The sequence below is a fragment of the Ochlerotatus camptorhynchus genome, unplaced genomic scaffold (genome assembly GCF_037179485.1).
Source record: "Ochlerotatus camptorhynchus isolate MF236.1 unplaced genomic scaffold, CSIRO-AGI_Acam_v1.1 ptg000178l, whole genome shotgun sequence".
Classification (NCBI taxonomy): Eukaryota; Metazoa; Arthropoda; class Insecta; order Diptera; family Culicidae; genus Ochlerotatus; species Ochlerotatus camptorhynchus.
The window spans coordinates 1,900,205-1,922,024 of NW_027040668.1; the positions used below are offsets into that span (position 1 = coordinate 1,900,205).

General features: G+C 39.6%; 2 protein-coding genes across 2 annotated transcripts in view; one reads left to right on the plus strand and one right to left on the minus strand.

Moving 5' to 3' along the window:
* The window catches only part of dve (SATB1_N and homeodomain domain-containing protein dve), an 897,131-nt gene that overhangs the window by 74,857 nt on the left and 800,454 nt on the right, over positions 1-21,820 (plus strand). The window lies entirely within an intron of this gene.
* LOC135701868 (solute carrier organic anion transporter family member 74D-like) lies at positions 14,244-16,769 on the minus strand. The gene is made up of 5 exons (XM_065222806.1): positions 15,789-16,769; positions 15,463-15,730; positions 15,202-15,399; positions 14,999-15,140; positions 14,244-14,941 (listed from the first exon to the last, which is right to left on the minus strand). The coding sequence occupies exons 1-5, from the start codon at positions 16,657-16,659 to the stop codon at positions 14,279-14,281; spliced, it is 2,142 nt and encodes a 713-aa protein (XP_065078878.1). The 5' UTR covers positions 16,660-16,769; the 3' UTR covers positions 14,244-14,278.

Consider the following 21,820-nt stretch of genomic DNA (forward strand, 5'->3'; position numbering starts at 1 on the left):
ACAACTGCTCCCCCAACCCACTGCCCAAGCATTGAAATCTCCTGCGATGACAACTGGTCTCCGTTCAATGAGCTCTCCGGTGAGCCCATCTAGCATCTGGTGGAACTGGGGGTGCGTAGCAACTACATATATAGATTTCATTGATTTTGGCGATAACGAAACCTTCGTATGAGCCCACCACCACTTGTTGAATGGGATACCTGCCCATCACTTGTATGGCCGCCATTCCTGCTCTATCCGCCACCCAGTTACCATTATCAAGAGGGACTCGATATGGCTCTGCAATGATAGCAACGTCGCACTTTGTTTCCGTTGTCGACTGCCACAACAGTTACTGTGCAATGATTGAGATTTATTTGGGTTACCTCCATTATTGCTGGCCCACCATCGCCTTCTTGAACTCTGGGCACCTGAAACTTCACGTCACATGGCCGTTTCCGTCCTCCTTTTTGCAGAGCATGCACCTCGGTTGCTGTGTACAGTCTTTTGCTACGTGCCCCTTCTCTCCGCATTTCCTGCACTGTCATCATCAGGGCCTTTGCAGTTTCTCGCCTGATGACCGAAACCCATGCCAAATGTAGCATCTTTCCATTTTCTTAGACACCCGAGGAATAGCTTTCAACGGGCACCTTGACCACTAGACTGATGCAAAATTTGACTTTTTTGCTCCACAGTTCTTAAATGGTTTCAAATCGGGTCCTGATTAGCCTCTCAAAGTTTCAACTCATTTGATTAGAAACAGACTTCGCACAAGCCATTTGAAGTTTACATGCAAATTACTATGGGAAATCTCAACTTTTTGTTCATTTACTTCTAGTCTTTTTCCATATTAAGCTGCCAAACAGTTCGATAGCCATTCTTATAAAAAAAATCTCAGCTACAACTTTGCTGAAGATTGTTTCTATGTAAAACGAGACAGGAAAAAGTTATTAATTATTTAAGAGATTGGTAAACTTATGACATGATCAAGCAGCTGCTCTGTAGGCAACACTGTATTTTGCAGTGTGACACAGTAGCCATGATTTTTGTGTCCTATTCAACGCCCCAGAAACACCAATGTTGCCTGCTGAGCAGTTGATTGAGCATGATCATAAGACATCAGCGCATTGAACCATTGATAACTTTCGTTCCTTGCATTTAATTAAAAAGTGGTTTTTAGCAAAGTTGTAGCCTACAAGTACAGTTGAAAACTTTTGAAGCAGACCAATATGGTGAATTATTAGATAGACATGAACAAAAATCTTGGTTTTACCATAGTAATTCCCATACAAACTTCAAATGGTTTGTGCCATCTCAGTTTCTCACCAAATGGGTTCAAATTTTGAGAGGTTATTCTGGATCCGATTTGGAACCGTTTAAGTATTGTGGAGCGAAAATTTCAAATTTTGCATCACTCTACTGACCACCCAACCTTGATTCGGCCTGTCTTCAGCAGCTCGTTAGCTGCGTCCGAAGAAAGTCGTATCGACGCCGTCTGCGTGCCACCATACGCCTTCCTCAACCAAATTGCCATTGGTACGTCTCCCAGGTTGCATTGCACCTTCAGCGCACTTTTCAGCTCGTCTTCCGTTGTGATCTCGTCCAGATCCCTGCACTCGACCACTGACTCCTGGGATAAGGCTCTTACGTTTGCTGGCCCACCAAGAGATTTTTCGACGAGCTCCTGAAAAGCTGCACTCTTAACCGTAGGATCCCTTTTCAGCTCAAATAACATCTCGCCTTTCTGGGTTCGCCTGGTTATCACCACATTCTCGCCTAGTTGTTTCAACTCCGGATCCTCTTTCACGTTCCGGAGGAGTGCAGTGTAGGACGTCCACGTCCTGCAAAGAGAGATAGGAACACGCCAGGAGATCGTGTTCCTATCTCTCTTTTCAGGACGTGGATTTGTGGGTCCCTTCGGCGTCTCATGTGCTTCAGCCAGTCTTATAATCTCTTTGGCCTCCAGGATAGCCTTTTCGGCATTTTCGGCTCTTTTTCTGCACTCTTGCAATTCCCGATCTGCCACTGTTATGCCGGATTTGATACCAGTCACAAGCTGCTTGATCTCGTTGTGGACGTTGTTTTTTTTTTGTGCAGTTTGGTGTACGTCGCATCAAATCGAAGACATCCCAAAACAGAGCAGTTCCAGGCAAAATAGCAAAAATAAATGTTTCCTTAGACCTGCTCCGATTTGCATGAAACTTTGCATAATTATTTGTTATGGGCAATCATTATTTGTTTTCCTAATTTCGTCATTTGGCGTGGAACTGCTCAAATAATAAAAAAAAATAAGATAATTCACTCGACACGATATACAGTGTATCGCAAAACGGAAAATGATTAAAGGGTGATACGGTCAAAATTTGGTCAAGGGAAAACGCGTGTAAATCGGTGAAATCGTTTATTTAAAAAATTAAATTAAATTTCTTTTTCAAGTTCAATTAGTATAAAATTCAGGAAAAATATTCAGTTAGGCTTCCGCTTTTCCAAATCCGAATTGCCGGGCCTTACGCTTGACCCCTGCCATAAGATTTTATACAGCCACCTTGTCCACCTTCTTCGCCGCAGAAAGCCAGTTTGCCTTGAACTGCTGCTCGCCCTTAGCAGTTTTTTTGGTCTTCTTTAGGTTCCGCTTGACAATAGCCCAGTATTTCTCAATTGGGCGGAGCTCTGGTGTGTTGGGAGGGTTCTTGTCCTTGGGAACCACCTGCACGTTGTTGGCGGCGTACCACTCCATGGCCTTTTTACCGTAATGGCAAGATGCCAAATACGGCCAAAACAGTACGGAACAACCGTGTTTCTTCAGGAAAGGCAGCAGACGTTTATTCAAACACTCTTTCACGTAAATTTCTTGGTTGACAGTCCCGGAAGCTATGAAAATGCTGCTTTTCAAGCCACAGGTACAGATGGCTTGCCAAACCAGATATTTTTTTGCGAACTTTGACAGTTTCATGTGCTTGAAAACATCTGCTACCTCTCCCCTTCCTTTTGCCGTATAAAACTCCTGTCCCGGAAGCTGCTTGTAGTCGGCTTTGACGTAGGTTTCGTCGTCCATTACCACGCAGTCAAACTTCGTCAGAATCGTCGTGTACAGCCTCCGGGATCGCGGTTTGGCCGTCGTATTTTGTTTATCATCGCGATTTGGAGTCACTACCTTCTTGTAAGTCGATAGTCCGGCTCTTTTTTTGGCTCGATGCACGGTTGTAGACGATACACTCAGCTTATTTGCGGCATCTCGGAGAGAGAGGTAAGGGTTTCGCTTGAAACTACCGGCAACTCTCTTTGTCGTCTCAGCGGCTTCCGGTTTTCGATTTCCCCCCGATCCAGACTTCCTGGCTGTCGACAAACGTTCCCCAAACACTTTAATTACATTTGTAACGGTTGATTTGGCAACTTTTAGCGATTTTGCCAACTTTGCGTGCGAGTAGCTCGGATTTTCGCGATGCGCGAGCAAAATTTTGATACGCTGCTCTTCTTGCTTGGACGGCATTTTGACAACTGAAGAGTGAATTCCAAAATCAAAATAGGAGCAACATTCTACACACACACACCTTCAAAATGGGGGTGTTCAGGTTTTTTAAATGCAAAATTGAAAGAAATACGTCAAGTTGATATTGACCAAATTTTGACCGTATCACCCTTTATGGTCCCCTTTTTATAAATACATATATTTTGACTTCTTAATCTTCCACAAGTTATAATGATTAAAAAAATTATCTGATCATGTCTAAACCTTCAATCTAATCCTGTTTTGCTACAACCGCCATATTGGACTTAAAAATTCCAAGTCATACAACGATTTCCGACCTGTACACGTCATCTTAGTTCCAGAAATTCCCAAATTTTAGGGTACTCAACCGTTTTTTAGAGCCGAAAGTTGCAATTTTGGATTCCGAAATGTGGTCAAACATCAATTTCCACCCTCTACACGTCGTTTCCGTTCCAAAAATATGCATATTGTTAATATTTTGTATTAATAAAAAAAAGTATCTGCCATAGATTATCGGCCTTTGCACGCCGTCGCTGTTAAAAAAAAACAAGGGTTGTGTCCTAAGTACGACCGCATTGTTGACGTAGAACTGCTAGATTATTTTGCTGCTCCACTCACTTATATATTATTAACAAAATAAAAGTTTTAGAAACTTCCCAACAAACATTGAATGCTGAATAAGAGCTTATTCAGACAAACAGATGCTTCTCAAGCTAAAAAATGGCATATTCAGCTTTAAATCAGTTCAAATTGTTTGTTGGGTTAACTTTTTCTGCAAAAATGTGTGGTCCTGAGAAGTGTAGATGGTCCGATGCAAAAATGAGCTTCGGCGCGACATTGGTCTTAACTTAAAGCTCATCTCACACCTGCGCGATATCATCCGGTCACAGCGCCTCCCGAGCAGGTATGAAAATAGCATAACTAGCAACCTAAATATGGTTTTAGTGAGGCTGACATAAGAGGTAAAATGCCAAAAATAATACTCAAAAATATTCTACGAATAATGAACTAATATATTATTTGGTTTTTATAATTACAAATGGATAACAGACGCTTTTTAAATGCCAGAATACCATAGTTTGTTATTTTGAAGATCTTGTAATACCAATTCAATAACTCTTTAAGGTGTTATTGTCTAAAACCTGAAAGATCACATTTTGTTATTTTTGTTTTTCTTTGATATTTTACAAAATATTTCGATAACTCAATGATATCAAAACAAGGTTTAATACCACAAGCATACCAAAATCTGGTATCATACCACATTAAGATATTCATTTGTTATCGATTAGCTATCGGTTCCAGCTCGGGCTACGTAAATTTTTAGCACGTCGGCAGAAGGAGAGGGAGAAAATCCACCTCTTGCTCCTGCTTGCTTCTTGCCACACAGTCCAAAGCGGAAATGAGCAGAGGCACAACAGCAGCACAGTTTTATAACTTTTCAGGTTCAAGCAGAACGATGTGAAAGCAAGTGGTACTCGATTATGTCGACTGTGTTTAGGAAAAACGTTTATCTCATGAAAACAGTGAAACATTATCATTTGTACATTTTTCAAATGTGTTTTTTAGAAAATTGGAAAATTATTTATATCAGAAGATTTGTAGAGTTATTTCCTATTGCTTGGCGTATTTGAATTTTGATTTCATCTATAAAGAACAAAATAACAAGCTTTCAAAACCTAACACTATTTCGCCACACACTTTTATCGATTTGCACCCAATTATAGTCCACAAAGACGTAGTTCCACGTAAAAAAACAGATTGTTTACAACCGGAAGTCCTCACCTTGAATTAAAAAAAAACAGGAAGTCGACATCCTTGAATCCAAAATGCCATGGCAAGGAACCTGCTTTTTGTACCTTTCGAAGGCACGCTACTTTGTCCTAGTTTGACGTGCATTTTCTCCCATGTGATTTTTTTTTGCGAGTAAAAAATAGGAGAATATATTCCGGCATATTTTAATAAAAGTATTAAAAACCAACCATTACAAACGGTCCAGAAGCCGCTAACAAGGAGGTCAAGCAAATAGTCAAGAAGGAACTCCGAAAACAAACTGCCCCACTGAACCCCTGACGTTCTTTCGTTTGCGACGACGTCACGGAGAAGCTATCCACAAGTGCTGATCCTTTGGTGACATTTTATATTAGCTGTATCTGATCTGATATAAAAATATGAACATTACAAAAAGATCACAGATTCACCATGAATCAAGGTGTATTCAAGGCAACATGTTAATTCAGTTGAAAAGTACCAGCAGTACGTGGTGGAGAAAGCCATCAAGGGCTTGGTGGTGGCCTTCTTTTCGTCCTTTCCCGATTCTTCTCGGTATAGTAAACTATCTCGAATTTGTAATAGTAATACCCATAATTTTAGCACTTGAAAACAGGCGGCTGCTGTTTCTCACCACTGTTCTTCTCGGCGTCCGGGGACGACACATCCATCACCACCTCCTCTTCTTCCAGGACCTCAACCGCTTCCTCGTTTGGCGATGCACCTCCAGTCACTACACCAGCGTACGTACTGGTACTACTCTCTTCATCATTCCATTATTGGTTTTCTTCTTCCGTTCGTCGATATATTGGCTGCTTTCGATCTTTCCGCTTGGGGCAGGAATTCATCCGATGCCCCTCCGTCTTACAAAGGAAACACATATTGTTGTTCCCTTGATATAAAATGTTCCCCTTACGATTGCAGCGAGTTGGGAATCTCCCTTTTAACATTCATACACCCATAGACCCCCGATGAAGTGGATTGATCAAAGTAGATTGGTCTATTTGAAAGATAACGCGAGAAGTGTCCAGAAAATTATCTTTAACGTTATGGTTGAGTAATGCCCAGTATTTAGTTTTAAAGTGTTTTTGTTTTGTTGAAATTGACATTTTCATGGTGGTGGTGATGTTTAGGTTCAGTGTATTTTTTTAATTAAAAGCCCCCAGTGTTAAAGTAGTGGCGAACGACGGCCGTAAAGCGATGAGAAAACGTTCTTCCCCAACATAATTTGGTGCCGTGACCAGGATTGTGGCCGACTACAAGTAAGCAAGTTTCCAACCTGAAGCAACGATGGAGGATACAAATAAAAAAAAACTGTCGCGATCGCTTCAAATTGGTGTCACTGCATCGACATCGAAGTCAACGATATGGATTGAGGAATCGTCACTGATCTATGGATTTCGACGGGTTAGTACGACACCTTCGATAATCGATGACCAAACGGACAATCAACAAGCTCGGATCGCATCAGTAATCGCCAGCCGAATGATTCGAGCACCATCGTCAGCGATTTTCATTCAACGGTATTCAATTCCCTTTCCACTTCACTTTCCTATCCTACGATGTCCAGAACCCTGATTGAATTTATTTGGCTAATGGCTCACTGGTAGAGTGAGCATTTCCGGAGCACAGTCCTCCATCCTCAATTCAATCAGGTTCTAATTCCTATTGTTACCTCCTGTGAACTCAGGCCTTGCACTCGGCGTAGTCAGGCCAGGGTTGTCACACACGGCACAACCACCGCAACGAGTCTCACAGTGGCAGGATCAGCAACTCGGATCATTTATCCCTCTATTCCTATATTCCTACACACATACCGACAACCATGTTGAAGGGTATGGATTACCGTCTATGGATTTACCTGTGTAAAATTGCACCCAGTTCGTCAAGCAAGTTATGTCAGCTGAATGTATCCAGTGGCAGCATCTATTGGATCGTCGTCATAGAATCAATATCATCGCACAAAATCACATTCCACGATAAATTGGGGGCCGTTTTGGGGGCCGGGATGTTGCAGCTCACCATTTAGACTCCGCAGTGGCACGCTGCCTCTCGGAGACCAACAAATTGTGAGTTTCATTTTCTCTTTGGATTCGCCTCAGTATTTCGACGGTTGGAATACTCTTCTTCGCCGGACCACGAAACAAATTCACAACGTAGGGCCTGGTCAATCCTGGACGAAACACTGAGCTATTTTGTTGTTGTTTGGAACGGTGACGCGCATGGCATAGATGGCCCACTGCGGCTCACGACGAGCAACTGAATCCGATCAGTAGCGGTGCAACTTCTTTCTCCTTCTTCGGCAAATGGACCGCTCAACAGTGCGCAAAACATTCGTCTAATCATTCACTGCCTCGTGAAAGTCTGAATGATTGGAAAGTAAACGAGTCACTGACTGCATACCACTCAGTCAGTAGCTCAGTCAGCACGTTTATGCTTCCGTTATGATACCCAATTCTTGTTTTGAATGACTGAGCGTACAATGCCGCAATTACATGCTGTGTGAGCGAAGGCACGCGGTGTGAGTCGCCTGTTCGTGAGTGTTTTTCGTAGTCAATCGATGATAATTTTCATTATTATAGCAACAGTTGCACATTCGTGCAATTTTCAATTGTGACCATTTGAAAATTGATAAATTATTCATTTTAGCAGATTCGTAGATGACATTCCAATCGATTGGCTTGTTTAGAATTAGTATCCATGCGCTATTGAGAGTTATCAGTGGTCAAAACCTGACCACTTTTCGTAACGTGGTAGATTTTGAATTTTTGGAATTGCACTCCCAATATGTTGCCGAAAGACGTAATCATACGTCAAAAATCTATGAAAAAAGTAAGTCTAAATGGACTCACTTTCGCCTTAAGGCAAAAATACACGGTTCTAGTGAAATTATTCAACTCACTGTGGAAGTTCAAGTTATTTTAAAGCAAACCGATAAAGTTGGACATCTGGACGTTCAATTAAGCTGAACACCGAATTGAGTCTTCTGAACCGGGTATTAGATTTCTCCAGGATGACAAATCGCTATTTTTGCTACGATCGTGACAAACAATATTGGACAATCACAGGGAGGCTTGTTTACAGCGTTCCAGTGTTGCCAAAAATTTAAACTAATTGTGTATTTAAATATGATGTATGTCGTTTAAGCTGCCTAGTAACAGGAAGATCTCTGCGTAAGTAAATACTAATTAAAGTGATTAGGTAAATTTAAAGATTAACATGTCGTTTCTGCAATCAAACTCAAAACATATATAATGTAACAGTAGCAACAAAAGTAGCAATAAACTGAGCAATTAATGGTACAATTTCTCACAGAAAGATAATAAACTTTATTCATTGTATGATATCTTACTGATAAATAATATATAGCTCGCTAGTGTAAATCACTCGAATGAATAAATATACCACACCCTGATGTGGCATATTTGAAATTTCTGATTATTAAATGCGGTTGTGTACTGCCAGCGTATTCTGCTCACTGGACGTCTCTTTCATCTTGGACGTGCATCACGCAGGATTATGTTGGCTTATTTAACATATGTAAAATATGTTTGGGTAGTATGGCGTACAAAGTAGTGTTTTTGTTGAGTTGTGCTGTGAAAATAAATTAATAATTTCGTGTGAAATAGTGGCGTGTGCCGCGAAAGGATTATTCCAACGCGTGCCCGTGGTGCTTTTCTAACAGGATAAGTAGAGGAAAGGTTGCCTAGCAACTAGTTTTTGTTTAATTTTGTATTTTCCCCCCGGCGCGCTATTGATTTGTATAGTGAGCTGTGGCGGTAAAATTTTATTTTGTGTTCTCCTCCCCTGTATATGTCTGCTGCTAACAGTGTTAGCGTTTAATTTGGTAGAATGGATGTGTGTAATGTATGCGAGCAGTCTATTGCTATGAGTGGGCTCCCAGTTACGTGTGTAGGTCCGTGCAATGGAACGTTCCATTTCGCTTGTGCGGCACTCACTAAGACTGCGGCCAGGCTTATAGCAGATAATGCAAATATTCTGTTCAAGTGTGATAGTTGTCTATCAGATCAGGGTTGTGACGAGCAGAATGATCTGATCTCGCGCGTCAAAAGGATAGAGGAAGAGATGAAGAAGGTTTTTCAACTCTCGGACTCGATCACTGGCATGCGAGATCACATTGCTGCTCAGGTGGACATCGCGGTTAAAAGCGGGATGGCAGATATTAGAATAAATGTAAATGGTCTTGAAAATTTGATTTGTGAGAAATTGGATAATATGAAAAGTTCATTTTTTAAAATTGATGCGGAAAACCAATTAGCTGTAAAGAATGATCCGTGCAGTTCATCTAGGACGATTCAGTCGGAATCGGACAAAAATACCAGACGCAAAAAACGTAAATTAGTAATTAGTAATAGTGATCATGATGATGATGTTGTTTTTCAAGAAAATGCGAGTTTTGCGGATGTTGTAAAAAGACATAGTCGTATTAGTCAAAGTAAAACTAATAGTAACAGTAATAGTAAAAGTAACAAACCAGAAAATCGTAAGACTCGTCCAGTCATTGTGATTAAACCGAAAGAGTCAAAACAACCTTGCGAAGATACTCGTAAGTTTTTAAAAACTCAGTTGGATCCAAAAACACACAAAATCAGTAATTTTAGGAATGGTAAAGATGGCTCCATTATTGTTGAGTGTGCAACAGGAGCAAACGTAAGTGATGTGAAAAATGGTATTGAAAGCAATCTGGGTGAAAAATATAGTGCTGTTGTTCCCACTTCGGTGCCAAGATTGAAAATAGTGGGCATGAGCGATCAGTTTTCCTCCGATGTCTTTATTGACTACTTAAAAAGTCAAAATGAAGACATCGCTATTAATGATGTAAAAGTAGTGAACATGTTTGAAAATCCACGCTTCACTTATAACAAGTTTAGTGTTGTAATTGAAGTCGATGTCGATACTTATAAATGTTTGTTATGTGCGAAAAAAGTAAATGTAGGGTTTGATCGGTGCTCGATAGTTCCCGCGATTAATGTGTTGAGATGCTTCAAATGTGGAGAATTTGGGCACAAGAGCATGGATTGCAAAAATTGTGATAGATGCTCTAGGTGCAGCCAACAACACAAAACGTCGGAGTGTACGTCAACTGTATTGAAATGTATTAATTGTTTGAAAATGAATAAAGAACGAAAAATGAACTTGGACGTCAACCATGCCGCATTTAGCTCGGAATGTTTGCTCTATAAAAGACTTTTTGATCAGAAGAAAAGCAGCTTGCGTTTCAATAAATAGCAGCCAAGTTCCAGGAATGTGAATCAATTCGATTTTTTATATTTGAATATTGCGGGGTTGTCAACAAACTACGTAGCATTACGTCAGATTGTTGAGGAAAAACGTCCTCTTTTAGTTTTATTATCTGAAACTCATATTGTAGAAACTGAAGCTTTTGATCAGTATAGTATTCCGGGATATATTGTTGCTGCTTGTTTATCACATTCTAGACACACTGGCGGTGTTGCTATTTATGTCAAAGAATCAGTTCAATTCAACCTTCGTACCAACGAAGTTATTGATGGCAACTGGTTCTTGGGCATTACAGTTGTACGTGGCATGAAGATGGGTAATTATGGTGTTTTGTATCATTCTCCCAGTTCTAGTGACCAGCGTTTTGTTGAAGTTTTAGAGAACTGGCTCGAGACATTCCTTGATTCTAGTAAATTAAATATATTGGCTGGTGATTTTAATATTAATTGGCGTGATAACCATAATTCGAATCATTTGAAGCGTTCAGCTGAGTTTTTTACTTTAAAGCAAACGGTAAATGAATATACGCGTATTTCCAGGCACAGTAGAACTTTAATTGACCACGTTTATTCCAATTTTGATTCCATTTGTTCAGTTACGGATACTGATTTGAAAATAACCGATCATGAGACTTTAGTGATTAATGTCTTAGACCATGTTAACGATAACGATAATTTTGTAAAATTGAAGTGCTGGAGGAAATATTCGAAGCAAGCTGTTTCAAATCTTGTTGAGAGAAGCCTGGATTTTCCATTCGCGGCCGGTAACTTAGATGAATCTACAGCTGTTCTTAATAACGCTTTGAAAACGTGTACCAATCAACTAGTTGAGCAAAAGTTTGTTTCTTTGAAAAACTCGAACAGCTGGTACAATTTGGATCTTTTGCGTCTTAAACGGAAAAGGGACAAATGGTACAAAAAGTTTTGTAGATCTAATAATGACAATCATTGGACTAGGTACACAATCGCGCGTAATAAGTATTCACAATCGATAAAGAAAACTCGTTGTGAATATGTTCAAAGGAAGATTGATCAGCATCAAAACAACAGCAAAGAGTTATGGAAAATTTTGAAATCTTTATTAAAACCTAGTAATTGCAAACCGCGGTCCATAACTTTTAATGGCACATTAGAACAGTCAGAACAAGTAATTGCATCTAAGTTTAATGATTATTTCGTAGACAGTGTTTCATTGATTAATCAATCTATTGAATTGGTCGATGAACCTGGCGAAATAAAACAGCCAGTTAATAGAAGTTGCAGATTTGAAGTTTTTCACCCAATTACATTAGATGAACTTAGAGTTATTTGTTTTTCATTAGGAAAATCGGCTGGAGTAGATAATGTTAATGCTAGAGTTATTCAAGATTGCTTTCATGTCATTGGCCACATCTTGCTGGACCTTATTAATGAATCATTGCAGAATGGACATGTGCCACAAATTTGGAAGGAATCCTTAGTGATTCCTATTCAAAAAGTTGCTGAAACGATTAAAGCCGAAGAGTTTCGTCCCATCAACATGTTGCACACATTAGAGAAAATCTTAGAACTTGTTGTTAAAGGCCAGCTGTTGGAGTATTTGAATAGCAACTCTTTGTTGATACCAGAACAATCGGGATATCGAGAAGGTCATTCTTGTGAAACTGCATTGAATTTGGTGTTAGCAAAGTGGAAAGACAACTTGGAGCGTAAAGATACGATTGTTGCTGTTTTTTTGGATTTGAAACGCGCTTTTGAAACAATTTCTAGGCCCTTACTGTTAAGTACAATCAAGCGCTTTGGAATTACGAGTACTGCATATAAATGGTTTGAAAGCTATTTGTCTGACAGAACTCAACGGACTGTTTTTAATGATTCTGTTTCCAGTCCCGTGGGGAACAACCTTGGAGTGCCCCAGGGAAGTGTATTAGGGCCCCTTTTATTTATTATGTATATTAATGACTTGCGACGTGTTTTACGGTTTTGCGACATTAACCTTTTTGCAGATGATACTGTGTTATTCATTGCAGCTAAGGATTTAGAAGTTGCCGTCTCACACTTGAATGAAGATTTGCAGTATCTAAGTAGATGGTTGAAGTGTAAGCAGTTAAAATTGAATACAAGTAAAACTAAATTTATGGTAATTTCGCGGAATCGATTAAATGAGAACGTCTCTGTTGTAATTGATGATGAGACTATTGATCGCGTTCAGGAGATTAAATATCTTGGCGTGATTATTGATGACAAACTTAAGTTCAACTCTCACATTGACAATGTCATCAAGAAAATTGCCAAGAAGTATGGAATTCTATGTCGATTGAAAAACGATTTAACTATTGCCAGTAAAATACAGCTATACAAATCAATCATCTCTCCTCATCTAGACTTTTGCCCATCCATTTTATTTCTGTCGAATGCAACACAAATATCGAGATTACAGCGCTTGCAGAATAAAATAATGCGTTTGATTTTGAGATGTAATAGATTCACTTCCTCAACTTTGATGTTAGACGCCTTACAATGGTTGTCGGTGAAGCAAAGAATTGTATATTTGACTATGGTGTTCATTTTTAAAGTAGTTAACGGTTTGCTGCCTCGATATTTGTGTGATCGAATTGAAAGAGGAAGTGACTATCATAGATATAATACTAGAAACGCGGATGAAATAAGAACACCACATTTCTTGACTTGTGCTTCACAGAATTCATTATTTTTTAAAGGAATAAATGTTTTCAATTCGATGCCTAGACACATTAAACGTTCAACAACATTAGCAGAATTTAAGAGACATTGCATTTCACACGTTAAAACTGTCTTTTGAACGGTTATCCAGTGATTTTTTTTTTATGAATTGACAAATTATGTATCTTGACGAAGTTATTTTTAACGGATTACTTTGTATGGATAGCTGTTATAACGACTTTTTAATAATTATTGTAGCACTGCAAAAACTATTTTGTTCGCCACGATGGTGATGATGGATTTTTGATATATGATTTAATAGTAGTAGTAAAAAAAAAATAGTAGTCTACAAAGGTTTGAGCCTCGCGCGCGTATTACGGATATAGAGGACTGAATTTAACATTTGATAAAAAAAAAATGCAATTTTGAAGCTTATTTGGAAGATACCTTGAGTTAGTAGTAAGTTTTCTGGCAAATGTTGGGGGTTTGTGAGCATTCCTGACATTGCTGAAAATTATGATAGCATCAAATTGCGGGGTTACTAGTGTAATAGGATGCTTTGTTGATTGTTCATTAACTCTTGATTGCTTGTAATACTTATGAATATTTTAGGTGGACAAAAAGGCGAACTAAGAGGTGGACGCCTGAGCTTTTCAACATTTATATCGCTGTGAAGCAACTGTAAACTCTAGAGGGAATTTATATCTGTAACTGAAACCAGTTCGATTTTGTTTGCCAACCTGGTTAAAATGTCATATTTAATTATCTTAAAGATAAATCGTCCAGCTCAAACCTTTGTAGGGGTAAGAGGTGGGACCATCATCATCAAAAGTGCTCAAAGAGCACAAAGTTTAGTCAAAGTTTAAATATCAGTTCAGACGTAATTGCATTTCCTCAACCAACTTAGCTGGTTTTTATTTTCGTGTTTAGTTTAGTTTTCATTGCGTCTGGCGAAGAATCACCGTACAATCTGTTGTGTTATCTCACTAAGACAAACATTTAAACATGCTTATCATTCAAAAACAAATACTGACACCAACATAACCTGGAGGTCAACCTGTAATAAAATAACTTTTCTGATCTTGGCCGTAACTCGCAGATTTTTCTAGTTACTTATTTACTCTCGCTCTGTTTTATCCTTCATTAACACAGTCAGCTCGGCTTGCTCACCACCATTTCTGATGAACGGATTTGCACCTTCCATTTCCGTTTCATCTTGCCGCTCACTGCCTTCACTGGATTTGTGTTCCTTTTCATCAAATATCCGGAAGTTTTTCGAATACCACCAAGTCCCAACATCGAAACAGGTTCCCACCAGAACCAGCACTGCGGCGGTGTAGTTCATGGATGTCCTTAGAGATTGTCCATCATAGAGCCAGCAGTTGCCTTGCTTCGAACACGTCCGTCCCCACAGGACACATGTCCGATCGATGATCATTCCGAATATTATCGGTGCCGGTAGGAAAGAGAATAATGTGTTGACGGCCATCGAAAGTCCCATCGAAATGGCTTTGTCCCGTTCTTCGACGCAGCGCAGACCGACCAGGAAATTGGCAGCCGACTCGGTACCGCCGATGAATTTATTGAGGGACACCATCACGAGAAACAGGTAGAACGGAGTCATGCAGTCTACCGGACAGCTTCCGGAAATAGCTGTACCGGGGAGTTGAGCATACCTGTCGCTTGGATCTTCACTTGTTAAGTTGTCAAATGACATAGATGACGCGAGCGCGTATGAACTATTAAGCGGTGCTTCTATACAGGAACAGTTTGTGAAAAGCTGCAAAGTACCATCAATTAGAATAGATTAACAGGTAACTTTCGAAATAATACTTACGATCGTTCCATTGGATTGTCTGAGTCGTTCTTTGCATCCGGCATGGCAAGGTGATAGATAGGTATTACCATCGCTTCCACAAATCGGAGCGTATTTGATAAAATCACAATTACATCCTTGACTGCATTCGACACCTTGAGAACTGTAGATTGAAAAAAGAAAAACATTACTTCTCGATCACAACCAAGCGTTGAGGCACTCACTTGCTAACGATTGAAGTGTTATTGATTGCATTGCATCCAAACATTGCGTACATTACAATTAGTCCAGCCGAGCAAATGCTAGTGAGAATGTTCCAACCCGTCAATTGTCTGGACGTCGGTTTAATCTTCTGAATAACTGCCCCAGCGACCAGGATACCCAAAGCCGAAAAGACCAGAGACGTAGTTCCGGTGACCATACTACAATGAACAATACAGGTTACTCAGCTCATCGCATCCAACCCTTCACAGATTTCAACTCACTTGGCTTGCGACGGTGTTAAACGGTACTGAATCTCGATGTACTTGGCTTGAAACAAAAAGTACGGCATGTAACCAAAAAAGTAGAAAATGCTTGCCGTATTGTTAAAGACGTAAGCTTTATTGGTGATTAAACGCTTCACCGTCACCAAAAGATCAGCTAAAGAAGTTTCCCTTTCCGGTTCTTCCATGGTTGCTCCACTGATTCGACTGGCTTGTCGCGATAGGGACTTGCGTTCGGCCGCTCGTGGAAGTATTTTCGGGAATCCAGCTACAACGGAATCCTGTTTCATTTATTCATCATTTTAACATTGATCTTAAAGTCTTACCAAAAATAGGGGCTACCAAGAAGAGCGACATGCCCAGAGCGATCCATCCCGTCCACCACGCACCAATCCATCGTGGATCTGAACTACCATATCCTGGGTCAACTCCAGGCAAAACAAAATACCTCAAACACAAGGACGCCATGGAATAGCCCAGCATCGGTCCTAGTCTTCTTCCGAAAGCTGACAGACTGGACAGAAAAGGAACCTTTTCCTTCCGAACGTTGTCATCCAGGTAGGTCAATCCTAGTGTAAAATACAAAGAAGTCCCTATTCCGGAAAGAAAACTTCCAAGGAAAAGTAAAAGCTGCGGTCTTAGATTCCCCAGATCCGCCGAACAATCGGGTGCTGCACGATCTGCTTTGCACAAGTTATCGGACATCTTCGAAGCTCCCACTGTGTAGTTTCCTGCGTTTTGGATAAGATCTTCCACGTTAGGTCCGAACAAGAAATGCGGCAATGCATTGACGAAGCAGGACAGCCCCATGCTTGTAATTCCCAACGCAATCCACAGCGGTTTCCTCTTATTTGAAGCATAGTATGACAGAAACAGAGATGACAGCACGAACGACAAATCCGATCCAGCCGTGATAATTCCGGCATTTTTCGACGAAATTTGAATACTTTTCTCAACCGTAGTCAACGTTCCATAGAAGTACGCCGTCGTCGATCCAAACAAGCATCCAACAACCCCGAACAGAAACACGTACAACTTTTTGCTAGCCAACCGTTGCCAGAACCTTCCACGACATATCCAAAATCCACACTGCACGTCTCGCTCGCTGTATTCGGAGATGGAACGTTCCAAAGGGATCTTCTTCGGACTCTCGTCACTCTGGTCTATCCCAGCGTCCAGTATTCCACTGCCAAACATTTTCCCTAAAGATCTTTCGAATCACTTCCCTGGACAAACTTCCAGAGTTTACCTCCACCTCGAATACCATCAGAAGTCGAACTGATCTTCATCTCATCAGCTCGGACAGGTGAAGATCATTGCCACTTCGTTTATCTAGTAGATGTTATCCCTACCAGAGGCTGTGCTATCGCAGTCGCATAAATCTTGATAGTGACTTGTGCAATCTAATGGTTGCGAGCAGAACTGCTGTGTCAGTACGTCACCCGCAGCGAACGGAACGGATGAGATAGAAGAATTACTCTTTGATAACACTTCGGGTCATAATGTTTACCGGCAAGAACGAGCGCGACAAGAAAGCTAGATCGTGAAATTTTGCGAAATAAATCAGAAAGCTGAATTCACGTGTTACCTGCGATAGCAGAAGATAACTGGTTGGTAAATAAAACATTAATCGATAGGATGTTACTTTTTCTTGATGTTAAGTCCCAGCTGTAACTTTATACCCGCCCTCAACTTTCGATGAACTGTACTATAGTTGAAGAATAATTATTATACAATTTTTGTATTCAATGGTACTCACCGAAAACCACGTTTAAACCATATATCGGTGTTTTTCGAATGAGCCATTCCAGGCTAAATAGCAAAAAAAAATTAACAAATTATAAAATTCACCCCTCAGAATTTCATGAAACTTCGCATAACTTTTCGCTACTACTACTAGAATGCCTTAAATCCAATTGAATTTCCAGTGAACCCATCGTAAAATAGATAGTTTAATGCTATTATTCTTCCTTTCAAAGTACAGAATTTCCGCTCCGTAGAGCCACACTTTTTTTTTTTAGCATAGCAATAAAACAAAACTTAAACTAGTTAACCTAATAAGCGCATTCGGAGACAATAATCACCATTTTTGCGTGTATTTTTGTTTTATTAACGAAACATTGGATTAAGGAAAACAAGGATAAAATATTTGAGTTATGCTATGTGAAAGGAGTTTGTTTTGGTTTTTGTACCTCTCAATTGTGTTAAAATTCTTTGATCAATCACTTGAAGAAGCTTCTGCATCAAGTAATCAATGTCCCAGAAACCTAGTTCGCCCCTTATTGGCTTTCCAGCAGGCTTTCTGGATCTAGTAAACGAACTGATCGATTTGGTCCTCTCAGTTTTGTGTCGTTCGCATGTCCATTAGACTTATGCAAAATTTGAAATTTGCGCTCCAAAGTGCTTAAACGGTTTCAAATTGGGTCCTGCTTAGCCTCCCAAAATTTGAACTACTTTAGTAAGAAACTGACCATTTCAAGTTTATATGGGAATCACTATGTTAAAACTTTTGTTTTTGTTCATATCTATCTAACAATTCACCACATCACTATGCTTTTAAAAATGATAGCAGTGATTGTAGCAAATTTTCTCAGCTACAACTTTGTTCCAAACCACTTTTCTATCAAATGTAAGGAACAAAAGTTATTAATGATTCAAGTAACTGATGTCTTATGATTATGCTCATTCAACTGTTTAGCAGGCAACATTGGTCTTTCTGTAGCGTAGAATAGAGCACAAAAATCATGGCTACTATGTCACGCTGCAGAATACAGTGTTGCCCACAGCTGCTTGATCATGCCATAACATTATCAATCTCTTAAACAATTAATAACAATTTTATCTGACATTTGGCTGAAAAACGATTTTCGGCTAAGTTGTAGCTTAGAAAACTTCCCGTAAGAGTACTCAACAAACAATTTGAACTGATTAAAAGCTGAATAAAATAAAAAATTGTTGAAGAAGCTAAATTTTGCATGAACAAGCTCTTATTCAGCTTTCAATGTTTGTTGGGTAGTTATTGAAATTTCCGAAAAAGAAATATGGAAAATGGGCAGAAGACAATGAACAAAAAGTTTGGTTTTCCTATAGTAACTTCGAATAGTTTGTGCGAAGTCAGTTTCTCACCAAATGAGTTTAAATTTTGGGAACCTAATCAGGACCTGATTTGAAACCGTTTGAGCACTGTGGAGTCAAAATTTCAAATTTTGCATCAGTCTAATGTCCATACTATATGATCTATGTTCTCATAGTCCTTATCGCATAAACATTTACAATTGTAAAGATTGTCAATTTCTAGATGCTCGAAAATCATCAAACCAATGTTTCCGCGAATCTGAAGGGCGGATTGAAAACCACACAAATCTCTACAAATCTGACTGCCATGATTTACATACATAACATACTCTGTAATTTTGGGCTAACATTCCGTTGCTTGAATTTCTCTTCGATACAACGAGCCATTTAATAACACTTTTTTTTGCAAATGAATCATTGCCCAAGATTGAACTATGTGCAGGGATCCCCAAGAAATCAATTGTGTATCCCAATTGCTTTAATTGGTATACTATTTGTTTGATTTTCAGAAGAATGTGGAAAGCTTTCCCATCAATGCGATTAGTATTGAGTGAGCTTAACGCACTCTTACTATCTGAGCATATGACAAATCTAGAAGGGGTGAATCGTTAAATCGTTCACAACAATGATATACAGCTAGCTCGTCGGATGCAAAAACCAGCGGTCACAAGCGTTCGTACAAAAAGTCTTTCTTTTCGAGACTCGCAATGTAACAAAAACTGAACAAGGTTCACTCAATCAGAAGAGTTTCGAATTTTTGAACCATCAGAATAGAATACCTGAGTATTTTGACGTAGGACTACGTCTGTCATTTCTATATCGGGGTACACTTTGTGAAAACCACAATTAGAACATGTAACCCAATTATGAAAATTTTTGAACGTTAATAACTCAGCTTTCCCTTGACTAATTTTAATAATTTTATCACCAATCGATCAGAAATATGTCTTCGCATATGTTAAATTAAAAAAATTATCATTTTAAGACACTTTTGAAATTTGCATGAATGTGTAACTGTTTCTATGATAGTTAAAATTATCACCGATTGCCTTCGAAAAGCGATTTCTCTAACACAGATTTCAAAGATGAATTCCATCCGGCTTACCAAACGGTGTTAATTCAATCACCGCGTGGTGAATGGTGGTGTTCTTCAATACACAACGAAAATCTGCCTGCAAGCAGCGATCTGCAGCCCACATAAGCATCCATAGAAGGAGTAAGAAGCCGCACCGCTATTGATCGGAATCAGTAGCTATTCGTGAGTAACTGTGGGCCATCTATGTCATATTAAAGAGTATAAACAGAGAGAATCCCACTCAAATTCCTATTCCTACACAAAACCATCCTGCTCCTGCTACAGTTAACAAATAAAATTTATTATATAAGACCACGTTAACCTACGTCACCATTGCGTACAACCCCATGGGGTTGTCCTTTGTAGTTTTTTTACATATAACTACGTCTTTGAGGACTATGCTGGGGTGCAAATAAAAAAAAAGATTGATTAAATAGTGTTAGGTTTTGAACGCTTGTAATTTTGTCATTTATAAATTAAATCAAAATCCAAATATACCAATCGATAGGAAATAACTCTACCCGGGCTCTACATTTTCGAAGCTCTAAAATGAACTCGTGTTTTGTTTCTCTCATCCATACGTGTTCGACGCTTCATTTTTATAACGCCTAGCTAGACTATCAGCAAGAAACGAAAATAAAAAAAAGTTGGAAGGGTTGTATACTAGATACGTTGGCGTTGGATAACGTCTGTTATGTGTTGTATTTAATTGTGTATATTATATTTTAGGAATATTCCTTAATAACTCTTTTGCGAAAGTTTGGTGGCCCTGAAAAGGGCCGTTTTGTTGGGCTGATGTTGTTGGGTTTGCTCTACTCTGTCGCCCTGGAGGAGCTTTGGAATTATGTTGGTAGTTCGAAGACAGACAGCATCTCCCCTTCCAGCGTTCCCACACCCCAGTATAGTCCCCAAATTTAAGTGTAACTGTGATATTCTGGATAGAAATTGTCTTCAAAACTAACTCTTTGTCGAATTATTGGTGGCCCTGAAAAGGGCCGTTTTGGTTGTGGTTTTGGAATGATAGACCGAATAAATGATTATGTTTGAAAAAATTCAGTTTTTGCTCCGATCAACAACCATACGGGGCAATATGAGCACCCTAGTAAAAATTAAGGTTTTGACAGGTTTTCACTAGAAAATAACATGCAGGAATCAAGTGAAATAGAAACATAAGTTCTTTTAGCAACAGTTACGTGTATTGCTCGCTGTAGAACCAGCGGATCAGTAAAATGTAATATAGTGAATGCGATGCTTGTTTTCGTTTTCAAAACAGTTTCCTTCGTGGTGCGCAAGGAGTGATAAAAATGAATCCATTAAAAACATGGTTGAATCTTTCTGTCATGCTCTCCCTAGTTAATTGATATCCTCATCGAGTAGGTTGATTTTTCGTCTTAATTTAAGTGTAAATTCGGATTAATTTCAGTGCGACAATGAAACTCCTAGGTAAGTGTTTGATTGGAAGGTGATTTTTCAGAAAATTGAGTTTGGGAAATGGTAAAAAATGGAGATTTGTAAATGAGCCGCATCGATGCCGGTAGGCGAACGCCTTTCTCAATTATCGTTCCCGTCATCAACATGTCGGATTTTTTCTTTTGGTGTGGTGTGCGGAAAATTGATTCGATTTTTTTTTCCGCTAGGTTTCGCGATACTGCTGGGCAGTTGTTTGGTATCGTCCGTCTGAAGAAGGGCGATTCTTTGAACAGTCTAGGGCATGCATTTGCTGTGGCGGCAGAGCTGGGAACTAATGGGGCTTTTGCTTACGATCGTGTTGAGGATGCCTTTGTCCAGGCAGATGAAGTCGACGGAAAGATGCTGCAGTTCGAGGGAGGATTGAGCATTACGGCTTTGATTGTGAACGGCGCGTTCAAATTGACTGCGAGTCTGAATAAGCCAGCTCCGATTATTGCTGATCAGGCGTTCAAATTGGCAACTTACTTCCTGTCCCGTTCGTCGGTTCAAACTCCAAAGGGAGTGAGCATTCTGCTGGAAGCTTTGAATACACTTTCCACTCAGAAGGCTAACGCTCCCATTTGCGTCAAGCTGTCCGGAAATGGGCAACTCTTGCCAGAATCTCCCGTGCTGATGGTGAAAGTAAGCGATCTGCTAGGTAAGCTTTTGAGTCCGTCTTTGGCCATTGTGAGAATTTCTGTCACTTCGAAGGCAACAAGCGAAGCGTATTGAAGCGATACTTCTAGATTATTATTACGA